Source organism: Misgurnus anguillicaudatus, chromosome 18 (assembly GCF_027580225.2).
Source record: "Misgurnus anguillicaudatus chromosome 18, ASM2758022v2, whole genome shotgun sequence".
Classification (NCBI taxonomy): domain Eukaryota; kingdom Metazoa; phylum Chordata; class Actinopteri; order Cypriniformes; family Cobitidae; genus Misgurnus; species Misgurnus anguillicaudatus.
The window spans coordinates 24,759,967-24,773,957 of record NC_073354.2 but is presented as its reverse complement, the minus strand read 5'-3'; the positions used below and the strand labels follow the sequence as shown (position 1 = coordinate 24,773,957).

General features: G+C 36.8%; 1 protein-coding gene across 1 annotated transcript in view; it reads left to right on the top strand.

The window, feature by feature from the left end:
• nbas (NBAS subunit of NRZ tethering complex) overlaps positions 1-13,991 on the top strand; it is a 243,595-nt gene that overhangs the window by 106,209 nt on the left and 123,395 nt on the right. The window contains exons 34-38 of the mRNA XM_055186828.2: positions 174-331; positions 2,421-2,492; positions 8,362-8,544; positions 9,071-9,184; positions 11,104-11,227. Of these exons, the coding sequence (XP_055042803.2) occupies positions 174-331; positions 2,421-2,492; positions 8,362-8,544; positions 9,071-9,184; positions 11,104-11,227 (651 nt within the window). The remainder of the gene's footprint in view (positions 1-173; positions 332-2,420; positions 2,493-8,361; positions 8,545-9,070; positions 9,185-11,103; positions 11,228-13,991) is intronic.

The following is a 13,991-nucleotide window of genomic DNA, read 5'->3' as shown; positions in this document are numbered from 1 at the left end:
TACTTAATGTAGTGAATTAGAAATTATAATTGTTTTGTGTAAATTATACATTATGTAAATTAAATGCTAATTGCTGTATGTGACATTTTGAACATTGATCATAAACTCTCTCTCTCTCTTTCTTTCTCTATGTCTCTCTCTCTCTCTCTCTCTCTCACTTTCTTTCTCTTTAGGTTATAGTGATGGTTGGGATGTGTGTGCTCAGTTGGGTCAGTGTGAGATGTACTCACAGCTCTCGGCCCGTCAGGATCTGATGGCGTTCTCCCTTACACACTGTCCTCCTGCCAGCATCCAGAACCTTCTAGCATCGTCTAGTTCTCTTCAGACACAGGTGAATCTGCTTGTCCCTTTTTATTGAGTGTGTTTACATGCACAGAATAAGCGGATAACTATCAAAAATCTGATTTCATGCGTTTACATGAAAATTAATAATCAAGTATGCAGAAAAAGTGATGTCACGGCCAACAGTACATATAGTCGTTCAAAAAGCCGACGGGACATCTGTCTAAAGCTATACTGTTCTTTATCTTCTCATGTCTGCAGAACCTGTCAATGTATTTACAGCTTTTATTTTTGCAGTTTCTCTGCCAACTGCTTGAGTTTAATGCAGACTTTTATACATAACTTTGCGCTTACTTCAGCATAATTCACAGGTTTCTTTAATAAGCATATTTTTGATAGGTATCCGCTTATTCTGTGCATGTACTAAACACACTCATTGAGACTGTACATGACTTGTGTCTTGCTTTCATCACTATTGTCCATGACCTCTATTTGAAAAGAAATGGAGAATGGATGTTTTACAAGCCTGCTCGGTGGCAAGAATGTGAAAAGTATTTTTGCAGTTACACAGCAATTTGGATTTTTTTTGGGTGACACAAAGGCAGCCAAACAAAAGCTGAGAATATATTTAATACTAAATACAAATCAAAATATGCCACAGAAATAGAATAACTAAGAATATTTTACTGGTAATATTTTAACCTTAAAGTTAAATAAAATAATGTCATAATTTAAATAAAAGCTGTAAATACATTGACAGCTAACTTTCATAGTAGAAACAAATACCATGCAAGTCGATAGGTTCTGTCAACTTTGTGATTAATTAAGGCTGTCACATCAGCATTTTTATCAGTAAGGGGATTTTTATGTGGACTATTGACACAAAATTTCAACCAGATGTAGCCATCAAGCCAAATACTGAATTCATACAAAGAAATCAGAATGTTTAAGTATACAAGTTGAGTCATAATAAATAAAGTGAAATGACACAGGGGATAAGTATTGAACACATGAAGAGAACAAGGTGCAAAATGGCTTAGAAAGCCAGGATATCACCTGAATCTGTCAGTATTGAGAGAGAAACCCTGCCCCCTATCAGTATCAATTGATATCAGCTGCTTTAGTCCTAATGATGGCCAATAAAGGCTTCTCATTACCCAGAAGGCACACAGGAAAAACTTCATGATGAGTATAAGCAAAGAACTCTCTCAAGATATTCCTAATCTTATCGTTGAAAAGCATTTTGATGGGAATGGTTATATGCGCATTTCCAGAATGCTGAATGTTCCTGTGAGCACTGTGCGGGCCATTATCCGGAAATGGAAAAGGCATCACTTCACCATAAACCGGCCACGGTCAGGTGCTCCACGTAAGATCCAGTCAATCACCTCACCTAAATCCCATAGAAAAAGTATGGAGACAACTAAAGATCAAAGTTCCTAAAAGAGGCCCAAGGAACCTGCAATATTTAAAGACGATTTGTGTGGAAGAATGGGTCAGAATCACTCCTGAGCAATGCAGGTCTCTCCATACAAGAGGCGTCTAGAAGCTGTAATAACCAACAAGCTTTTCTACAAAGTATTAAATAAAGTGTGTTTAATACTTATTCCCTGTGTCATTTCACTTTATTTATTATGACTCAACTTGTATACTTAAATTTTGTGTTAATAGCCCACTTAGAATCCCCTTACTGATAAAAATGCTGATGTGTCACATACTTATTTTCCCCGCTGTATGTATACAAAATATATAATGCTGTGCTAGAAGTTTTTATCTTACATATTGTGCCTTTAAGGTTAAAGTTAACTCTCTATATATAGACGCACAGCACACACACTGTGACCAGCACAGGCTCTGGTCATTCCTCTCCTCCAGTTTTAACTGCTTTGGTGTCAGGCTGTTTTTAAGGAAACACCCAAAGAAGATTTATTCCAAGATAGACACCTCATTGAAACACCCCTAAAGAAAATGTATTGAGGAATGAAACCGTACTTTAAATGAGTTTTACTACCGTGCCAAGTATGAATACTGCCAGAACGATTAAACATTTAAGACCAAAGAAGAATAAAAAGAAAAAAGTTTTACGCTGAAGGCTAGGAATGAAAAAGTCAATGCCTTTCTGTCTTCTCTTGTCTTAGGTTCTGTACCAGGCTGTAAATTACAAGATTGATCCCTCTCATGGCCCGAGAGCAGGCAGTGAGATATCGGAGGTAAGGAATAAGTACATACTCGTCACGTCACAGGACTTGGTTTAATTTGACCCTTTGAATGTCATGGAGTCTATATAACAAAGTGTCACATTAAACAAAGACTTCAAACATTTTTCCACCTATTTCAGCACAATATGCGGATACATTCAAATAGGTTGACTTTTGCGCTTTTTCATTGCATAGTACCCCACGGCTCGGGTCAGGTTGTGTCAGCTCACTTCACTTTGGCTTGGTTAGATTTTCCTTCAGATTTCTTAATATTTCGGAATGGGAGGGATTATAGGCGTGTCGCTATATTTGCCTACTGTGACATCATACAAGTGAGAGCGTCGTTGTACATCCTCATATATTTATTTATTTCTTAGTCCACCACAAAATCAAAATTGACCACCACAAATAGATGTTTGCTCATCGCGTTTATCACTACCTCTCTATCACATGACAGTTTTTGTACAAACACCCGTGGCGTAAGTCGACTGAGCCTCATTTAAGTAGCAAAAATGTCAGCCGCGTTTGAGGCGCAAATTTGCTTCCACCCCGTCTAGTTTGCCACCTGAACATTTTGAGTTTACTCGCTTCATTTGCGCGTGAAAGCTGCACGTGAAATTCTAGACATTGAGACATCACGTGAAATTCGCATCATGGGAGGGCCTTCCATAGGCTTCTGCGACTCCGCTTGCTTCCTGTAATCACGCCACTACTAGAGAAAGCTCCTGATTGGTTAACGCAGCACGTTTTTCTGCCAAAGTTCAAATTTTTCAACTTGCGCGTTTCCCGCGGCAATGCTCAATTCGAGCCACGAGGCCTCCAGATGCGCATCAACGGTCCTTTACATTGACTTAACATCGAAATCACTCGCGCTTGACACCTCTACCGCGGCTGGTCTGAACGCAGCATTAAAGGGAGTTTGGGAACTTATGCTACGTATACACCAAACGCGGGGCATTGCGTTACTCGCTCTAGATTACTCGCGGGATTTAACTTCGTGTTATGCAAATTTTTTGCTCGAGTTGAATATTTTCAACTTGGGCGAAGATGCGTTTGATGCCGCCCATTTCGCGTCATTTGCATCGCCCCACGCATGGATGCGTCTGATTGCATATTTGCATTGACTTTGTATGTAATCTAGATGCAAGTCCAAATCGTTGAACTCGCATTTGGTGTGAACCCACAGTTACAACAAAGCACAGATGACAACAGGCTTGCTCAATAGCGCACGCATGAAGGTAAAGCTACTCTTGCATTATAGCGGAGACGCTGGTAGTGACGATTCTCTCAGACCAATCTGTGATGACGTAACGTTTTAGTATTAGCTTAGCTCACTTGGAACCCCATCCAAGGACGTACTATTGGGTATTTTGTACTGTATCCAGTGGAAAAGCCCCCAAAAGTAAGCTGACCTGACCCAAACCGTGGGGTACTATGCAATGGAAAAGCACCAATTCTAAAGCCTCTATGGATGTCTCTTTGGTGCCAGGAACATGATTTTTGGCACAAGTTACAACCATTATTTACGTCATATGCAGATGTAATGTATTTATAATGCTTTATAAAAAAATCTTTTGATCAATTGTATGTTCTTACATATAATTGGAAGCACAGTTATAAAACAGTTTCGTGGTAACTTTAAAGATTGTAATGCAGCCTTTTGTTGTTGACAATGGTATCAAACAGTTTTGATCTTTTTTTCTGAATTTTATTTGATTTTCAGTTTAAAATGTTACACTTACAATGCACTTTATATGCTTTTACTATATAGCTTTCGCTATACTATGCTGCAGTCTACCCCCAGCTCATTACATTATAGTGGGCTATAAAGTACAGCACACCCAGTGACTGAACTGAGCTCAATATCACATGTAAAAAACTGATTTTTTTTAAATGCTATATTTATGGCTACCTTGCTCGTACTGTAGTGAGAACCGACTTAAACACAACACAAGATACAATAGAGGTGTTTAAAGATTCATGTGCACTCAAAAATACATTTGTGCGAGTGTGTGTGAGCGGCTGTGCCTTTTGTTTATGAGCTAAATGTGCATTTTAAACAGAATGAAGTATTAATGAGGTCAAATATAAGGATTGGCTCTGAATACACCGTCAGGCATGGGGTTGCTGCGTAAGTCTGGCAGTTTTTAAAGTTCAGCTAACGTTGCACGAAACAGATAAAGAAGGCTAATGCAGCTGTGCCTGGTGCACTTTCTCAAGAGTCGATTTATGTCTCTGCACCCATATGTTCATTTATAATGCATGTTGAGTTTAACGCGATGGAATGAGTATAGTAGGGGTTTTCTTTTGTTTCATGGGATTAAATGGAAATCTTCATCCCTACTGGGAATTTCGGTGTTTGTTGTCTTTGTGTCTTTATTTTTCTGGTTGGTAGCGCTTGCCATAAGCCTTGGTACATTTGCATATTTACCACCTAATTGCGACATGATAGCTTTTTATGGCCTTTGATGAATGATTAATCACATTTACTGAAAGTGTTTGGTTGTAGATCAACATGTTGTTGCTGGAGCTACTTCATTTTAATGGTTAATTAAAGCATGGCTAAATTTACTTTATTGCGATACGTGTGTTGATTTGACATGCTCGGAGGTCTCAGACACATTAGGAAGTTATTGTACTAGCTATAGTTTCTGTCATTTAATGGATTGTCAGGTCTCGGTGTCTAAGTCGTAGACACTTTAAGCATTATATAAGTTGTCAAATTAATTCTGACTCTGAAAGAACACAGAAATTTAAGTGCATTTTGGGACTGTACTGGCCCTAAAGACAATTTGAAGACTTTGGTTCCAAAACGCAATAAATCCATTTTGACTAATTTGGGTAAAAATGTGTTTTCTATACCGAGAAAGTGACTAGATGAAAACCACTATTTTCTGTTACAAACTTTCATATAGCATCTTTAGGTTATAAAAACATTCAAATCCATAACTCGATTTTCAAAGATTTATTATAACAACTGATTATTTCTCCACAAAATGCAATAACTCCATGAGTTTTTTTTCCAAAATGCTATAAATCTATTCAATATATAAATGTGCATTTATCTTTCCCATGTTATATTCATTTAGTTGACTAGTGGTATACACTGATTAAAAAAATGAACATTAATGGCATTAACAAAAACACTTACTTTTTCATATAGTCGTTGCTGCGGTTACACTTGGGACTCCGTCGCTTAAGATTTTTCACAGCGATCAGCTGTAAAATGTTTTGGTCCTGCTCGATTTTCGTTGACTTTGAGTAAAATAATGTAAAGTTTTTCATAAGATCCTCTGGGTTCAATGTGTTAGCATGACAGAAGCTTGATGCTGTCGGGAGAACAAGCAACCGGCTCCCGAGTGCCTCTCGCGTAAATTATTAGATGTTGATGGCTTACGTTTCTTTCTCGTCACAGAAAACCACCACAGGTTTATCAATGCCATTAAAGTATTATTTAGTTTTGTTTGTTTGTTGATCACGAAGTACAAAGTAGATGAGGAAAACTAGGATTGCCATTGTTTGTTTACAATCCGTGGAATGGTGCGCTGTAATTTGTGTAGCGAATTTATTGCATTCTGCAGAAAAGGAGTAGTGGCGTTTATTGCGTTTTGGGAAAAAAGGGAGAAAAGATGACAGAATAACACGGCAGATATTGGATTTTGCGTAAAATTAAGAATTTACTTTTAAATACTGACTTGATATAATACTGATTTTGGCAGTAACTCATTTTTTTAAGTGGTGTTTATCACGTTTTGGAACCAAACTCTTCATTTGCTCCAACAACTTTTCAAATACATCTGAACGGTTCCTTTAAAAATAAATTAGAATTAAATTGAATTGATCCTAAATTAATAATTAATCTGAAAATTAAAATGATCCCATAATTTACTCACCGTCATGCTATCCCAGGTGTATATGACTTTCTTTCATATGACAACTATACTGTAAAAAGTAGGATCAACTTTAAAAATGACATAAATTGGTAACACCAAAAGACAAGTTTTTTTTAACTTATATGTTTAAGTGAAAAATTCTTTACTCTTAGTGTTTATGTGTTACCAATTAATTAATTTTTAAAGTTGAACCAACTTTTTACAGTGTAGTCACAAGACCTGCAAGAACCAATGTGATTTGACGTTATTGCATGCCATCATATTTGAACTTACAGCACTCATGTGTATGTTTGTTATAATACATGACGTTTTAGGGGGCGTGTTCACCAAAGCATTTAAATGCGGCTAAAACGGCAGGCGGATGCCAACTGTGGGTGCTTACCAGCTAAGCGCTTTGGTTGCTATGGTACTTCATTTTTTTTTATCAATCGTTGAATGATGCGACGGTTGATTGTTGTGAAATTTGTCCCGGCCCTCATTCACTGTAATTGGACGGCTGAGTGAAAAGTGACATTGAAGAGTTGTGCGTTTCACACGAAATTGAAAAATTTTCATCTCTGAGAGCTTATCGCTAAGTGCCGGCACTCTGTATTTTTTCCACGCTCAGTGCTGAGCGCCCAGAGTTTAAAAATGTTCAACTTTGGGTGAGACGCTGAGCTCGTCAGTATCACTTTTTACTCGGCCGTCCAATTACAGTAGAGGAGGGGTGGGACTAATTTCACAACAGCCAACTGGTGCTATGCCAGCTGTTGCCATTTTTGAAAAGCAAGACACTTTCATTGAGAACAATTATATATAATTATGTATATGTATTGCATTGTATGTTTTGGGGTTAGTGACAAAAACGGTTTGGCAAAATTAAAAAATCTTTTACAAAATTTGTTTTAAAAGCATGCATCCGGTTTATCTCAATGCACATAATGTATTTATGTTAATTTTGTGCAATAAAAAATTACATTTGCACCATTTATATGAGAGTTAAGACTGAATGGACCTGAAAATGTCAAATGGTGTAACCGCCAATTGCGCCAAAGTATATTTTATCCACCTTGGTGGCATGTAAGCATAATAATAATAATAATAATAATAATAATTTTATTAGTTATTTCTAAATGTAAATTTTAATGCGTTTTTGTAATATTTGTCCTGACATCTACTGAAAACAGCTATGTTTTCTAAATAATCTTAAATTATGTAAAAATATATGTAAAAAAATATATTACAACAAACTAGATGATTATATTTTATTCAACTTTTTTATGAAAATATTTTAATTAAAAAAATACTAGTTACACCAATTGACACAGACCGGTTACACCACATAGACATTTTTGCAAATATCCCCCAAATATTCTTTCAAAATGAAATAAAACCAGAAATTTTAGACTTGGTCCTCAAAAAAGAGAATGTATGCAAGTAATCTGGAAATTTATTTTGACATTTTAACCCTTTTACATTTAATTGAACCATATGGACACAAAATAATTAACGTCACGTCATTGACCCATTGATTTAACTGATAAATCCCCCTTTCTTTTTTAACTCTATTTTATACTTTATTCTCATTGAATATACAGAAAATACAACTTGCAGTATAAAAATTGAATGAAGCACAATGGGTTGCAAACAGCATGTCATCTTGGCTTTATAGAACCTGACTTTATTGACTATAGTTTACGGTTGAAGTTTATTTACTGATATATGATGCTAATATAAACTCAGTCCTTCATGTTGTCAGAATTTCAACATTGTACATTAAATGCATGCAGTAAAATATTCCAGCCAATCTTGTCCTTGATTGTATGTGTATTAAATAACGGCCTCATGGTATCAATATTTCAAGCCAGCTTTATTTGTATGGCACATATACTGCTGTAATAGAACGCTGGAAGCTTCTGTGTAAAGTTGTGCCTTCTGTAGTGTAGCTGAAAACTATAATACATTCAGTATGGCTTTTATGTGTAACCTTTCTTGACTGCCTGTTGCAGACAGGAGCAACTGTTCCAGGATCAGCCCCGGGCTCAATTAACCCCACAGACCTGCTGCACAGAACCACGGCCCGAACCATAGAGGTCCTGACCAACACCACCATGAACACGAGAGCTGTGCTCACTGCTGTCAGTGACTCTCATTGGTGGAGGGAATCCATTAGCTTGCTCCGCCCACTGCAGGTAAGCCACTCCCACTCCACACACAAAGTTTTGTTTAGCTTTGTGTAATTGCACGCCTCACTCTATTATGCATCTCCCCCTTTTCGAAACATGTGAATGGTTCATGCATTCAAGCACACGGTTGCCAGAAATGTTGGCTGGAGCTCAGCAGTGAGGTTTTTTTTTTGGCTGAATCTGTTGGGCCATTAAAACCTGGCATGGTTAAACGAACTTCTCCCTGGCTGTGTCTCTTTGTGAAGCGGTTTGTTTTTAACTTCCTGTTACCATGTCCCCATCTGCGAGATTCCTGCGTGAATCTTTCTAGTAAAATGTCCGATGACTAACAGAGGCTCCACATTTCTAATGGCCTTCCGTAGTGACTATCTCTCAAGGCCAGAGTCAAAAAGCTCTCCGGCCTTGGCAGAATACTCCGGCGCCTTACGAGCGTTTATGAGCATGGCTGAAACAGTAATGGCTCCTGCATGCATGCCTGTGAATGTTTTATGAATATTCTATGAATGTTTAATGAACATTTATCTCCTTTCAGGGACAGGGCTTGGATAGAAGTCGTTCCGCCGTGGCCAATGAAAATGCAGAACTGGAAAGGCAAGGATGCAATCCATTCTACGCGGAGCTGTTTGATGATCCATACGTCAATACGGTAAATTTCACCACCTGGAGGTTTCTGTTTGTGTTTTTCTCTTGCAATTTGTTTCTCTTTCACATATTCTTGCACATTTATTGCTTATACTGTAGCTCCAGTTAAAGGGATAGTTTACCCAAATATGAAAATATAAGTTATTTAAAAAAATTATGGTAAGCACACAGTTGGCGGTACCCATTGACTTCCATAGAGAACAGGTGCGCTCAACTCCTAAATTGTTTATGGGTGCGAGTAATAAAGAAGTTATCAAAATAAAAATAAAAAAAATGCATCGAGATATAGCGCACGGTCAAAATGGGCGTGTCCGATTCCACTTTTGCTAATTTAACAATGGGGAAAAATGGTTTATGCGCCAAGCGCACGGCCTAAAAGGGTTGTTCATATTCCTATAATGAGTAAGTGGTGTGTTTTGGGCGTGCAATAAACCAATGAGAGTCTCTGCTCTCATCTCTTTTAAAAGTCATGCCTAATACCTATTTAGAAAGTGGAATTTGTAAACTGAAAAACTATGTGGAGGAAGAAGACCACCAATTTAAGAATAATGTTAATATATTGTGTTGTTTTCATTTTTATTAAAATAGTTTTTTATTAAAACCGTTAAAAGCCGTTTTCTTTCAGTCATAGAAGTAAAAATAGCAGGCTTTTAATTGCTGTAAATGTATTGATATCCTACATAATCATTGTAATCTCATAAAATAATTAGCAAATATTCAAGAAAAGGTTTGTACTCCAAAAAGTACTTTATTTGTAACAAACAAGAGATAAAGAATTTACAAACGTGCGGAGAGCCGTTTCAGCACTCGGACAGCGCAGTGTTTTTTTTTAAAAAGCATTACTTAAAAATGTTCCTCATCTCACCATATCCACAGGTACAGAGTCATCATATACAATACATCAGTGGGTTAGCATTTAAAAAACATTTAAAAATAGATGCATTTGTTTAAAGCAAAGCATTTATTTACCTACCAAGCTACAGGTGAAGCAGCTCTTTACGCCTTCTAACGTCTCATAATCAATCCTCATTTATATCCAAGAGACTTAATAATAATCTTTTACATTTTAATCCTTTAATTTTTCATATTTAAAAGCGTTTTTGTGCTGCTGCGCATCCATGTGTGTGATAAGCAAACCTGCGTTGTCGTCCCGTTTATAGGCGTCTATTACTAATGCGATCTTTAAATAACAAAAAGAATATTGCGCCATTTACTTTAGACTTTAGAGCAGGTTTTTGTTGGTCAATGGCGTAGTCTATTTTAGTTTCCTCAAAATAGCAACGTGCCAAAAATGCGCCTGAACACACCTCATTTTCAGACCAGAACGCCCATAGGCGCAAATGCATTTGCTATTAAAACAACGTGGCGCTAAACGTGAAAATGATAATTGCGCCGGGTTGAAACAAGCAAAAGGTTAGATTTTTGGGTGAACTATCCCTTTAATCCTGATCTGTTTTTAAGGGGTACCTCAGTGAATCATTTTGTCATCATTTACTTTATTGTTCCAAACTTAAATTAAAAAATAAAATCCTTGGCAGTATTTCTATGTAATAAAAAAATGTAATGAAAAAATGAGTAAATGAATGGAACAAAATTACTAAAAAGCACAATAAAAGTTTAATGCAAGACATTTAAAGTGATATTAGCTTAATGCTTACTAAAGTTTGATATATAATTTATTCACAAAAACATATGGGCATCTGCCAAACCTCACTCCATGTTTATGAGAGTTAATGTGGGAAGTAAAAATGTCTAATATATACAAACAATAAGGCTTTTTTGTGAACTTGTTGAACCATTTGACAAAGTTGAATCATTTTTCTAGAAGTATAGGCTGACCTGGGTTTTGAATTTAAATTAAATTTGCATCTAAAGCTAAATTAAAGTGTTATACATTTTCATGCAGTCTGATGTGTATTTCAGGCTGAAGATGTGTATTTATCTTATAAGTACACTCCTCATGAAGACTTTGCTGAAGTTTTACTACGGACGGGCAAACTGGCCGAAACAAACAGCGAGGGGCAGAACCTTTTTCCTGCAACAGAGGGTAATGCTCTTACATATAATGCAAATCCATCACCTTTTTTCTTAGATTCCAGAAATATATTTTATCATTTTTTTTACATTAAAGTTGCAGATTGAGGGAATGCAGTCAACATTGTAATTTGTACAAAGATTGTGAAAATGCTGTAGAAAGTGATGCCAAAATCACCAATTTAAGGGGGCGATAGGATATAGGCACATTGGTTTGTGTAAATCTATCTTTGTTTTTGGTTAATTGTATAGGAAATGGTTTGTTAAAAGGGGACATATAATGAAAATCTGACTTTTTTCATGTTTAAATGCTATAATTGGGTCCCCAGTGCTTCTATCAACCTAGAAAATGTGAAAAGAACAACCCAGTAACTTTGTTTTGGTAAATCATTCTCTGCAAACATGTGAAAAATTAGGTTATTGAAATTTGGTTCTCTTTGAGATGTCAAAAGGGTATCTTATTATAATAATACAGCCCCTTAATTTGCACTATCCAATCATGGCTCTGCCATTTAGAGAGAGAGAGAGATAGTAATTGACAGCACAAGTCATTTTAGCACAAGTTTTAACAAGTGTTTGCATTTCATCAGCTTATTTGCATTTTAAAGGACACACCACCCCAACATTTTTGCTCACACCTACAAAGTGTCAATTTTAACATGCTATAATACATTATCTGTGGGGTAATTTGAGCTAAAACTTCACATGCGTATGTGTGGACACCAAATACTTTTTTTAAAATGTCCCCTTTAAAATATCTTACTGTAGTTCTCAGAATAATAAAACATGGTATTTGTTCCTCTAATGCTTTAAAATAAATTCATAAGACAGAAAAGCATCCAGTATTTGCACCGACTGTCCTCATTAGCGTTAAGCATTTGCTCAAAGTTCCACCATCAATCGTCTTTCATCGCCCTCTTGTTAACTGCAGTGTCCTTGTTAGGGAACGCTGTAATCTCACAGCCCCGGGGCAGCTCCTCAGGTACCAGCCTCTCCCTCTTCCCCATCTCATCTCTCCCTGATGTATTGCCACTCGCTGGCTACATGTCCGGAAGAATAGCGTCATATTGATTAATTAATGTGTACTCACCGCAAGCAGACAGCAGTAAATAACATGCACCCTCTCGATACAAGAGAGATAGCAGCTAGTCAAAATATCAAGGCCTCTCGCATCAAGATGGATGAGCCGAATGGGAAAATCAATGCGGAATGATGGGAGGGGCTCGGGAACTTTGGTGGAAGAATGCAAATTGCGATTCTCCTTTACTTCTTCCTTTCATTTTATCCTCTTTTTTAATTCGACCGATGTCACTGTCGCTCAGGTGAACGTAAAGTCACCTTCGCCTGGGAGAACGTGCGATGAAAGGGAAGTATTTGAGTCGGGCTGATAACACTAAATTAATGACCTGCGCTTTAAAATGTATGCTGACTTCACTTTTTCTTTAAGAACAGTCGTGGATCTTTGCCGTTGTTTAGATATTGCGCTAGTGTCCTCTCTAATCTCTGTGCTTAGGTGTGAAAGGCTTAAAGATTATGTTTTCAGGATATTTTCTCATTTAGCTGCAACCATAAATATAATAAAGTTTTATTTTTTGCAAATCATGCTTCTCTCTCTCTCACTCTCTCTCTCTCTCTCTCTCTCTCTCTCTCTCCAAACTAAGGCATATTAAGGAATCTGGGTATTAATCTTTATCTTTATAAACTTTGCACGTGTTGTGTGTGTGATTTTTTTTCTTGTTTTTCTTCTCAAAATCGAGCTTTAGTTTACATTTCAAACATATCAATGCAACATGCATACACCGGTTTTTATAAAATATATTAATAAAGAGTGAAAATGGTAAGTTTGGGTGACGGAGAGGTTGTTAAAGGGACACTCCACTTTTTTTGAAAATATTCTCATTTTCCAGCTTCCCTAGAGTTAAACATTTGATTCTTACCGTTTTGGAATCCATTCAGTCGATCTCCATGTCTGGCGCTAGCACTTTTAGCATAGCATAGCATAATCCATTGAATCTGATCAGACCATTAGCATCGCACTAAAATATAACCAAAGAGTTTCAATATTTTTCCTATTTAAAACTTGACTCTTCTGTAGTTACATTGTGACCAACAGGAAATTAAAAGTTACGATTTTTTAGGCAGATATGGCAAGAAACAATACTCTCAAACTGGCGTAATAATCAAGGACTTTGCTGATGTAACATGGCTGCTGCAGGCGTAGGGATATTACGCACTGCCCGAAAACAGTCCCCTTGGTTATTTTCAATAGCTGGGCACTATTTTCGGACACTGCGTAATATCACTACGCCTGCTGCAGCTATGTTACATCAGCAAAGTCCTTTATTATTACGCCAGAATGAGAGTATAGTTCCTAATCATATCTGTCTAGAAAATCGCAACTTTTAATTTTACGTCGGTCTTAGTACACAATGTAACTACAGAAGAGTCAAGTTTTAAATAGGAAAAATATCCAAACTCTTTTGTTATTTTTAGCGGAATGCTAATGGTCTAATCAGATTCAATGGATTGTGCTAGCTATGCTAAAGTAGTAGCGCCAGACCCGGAGATCAGCTGAATGAATTTGAAAATGATAAGAATCAAATGTTTAACTCGAGGGGAGCTGGAAAATGAGTATTTTTTCAAAAAAGTGAAGTGTCCCTTTAAATTATCCAGTGCACATAGATTTAGATAGATCAGTCGATAGATGCAAAGGTGAAAGTACAGTTGGTTAGTTACAAAATAAACACTGATCAGTCCTAAATCATCCTAAAAGGGTT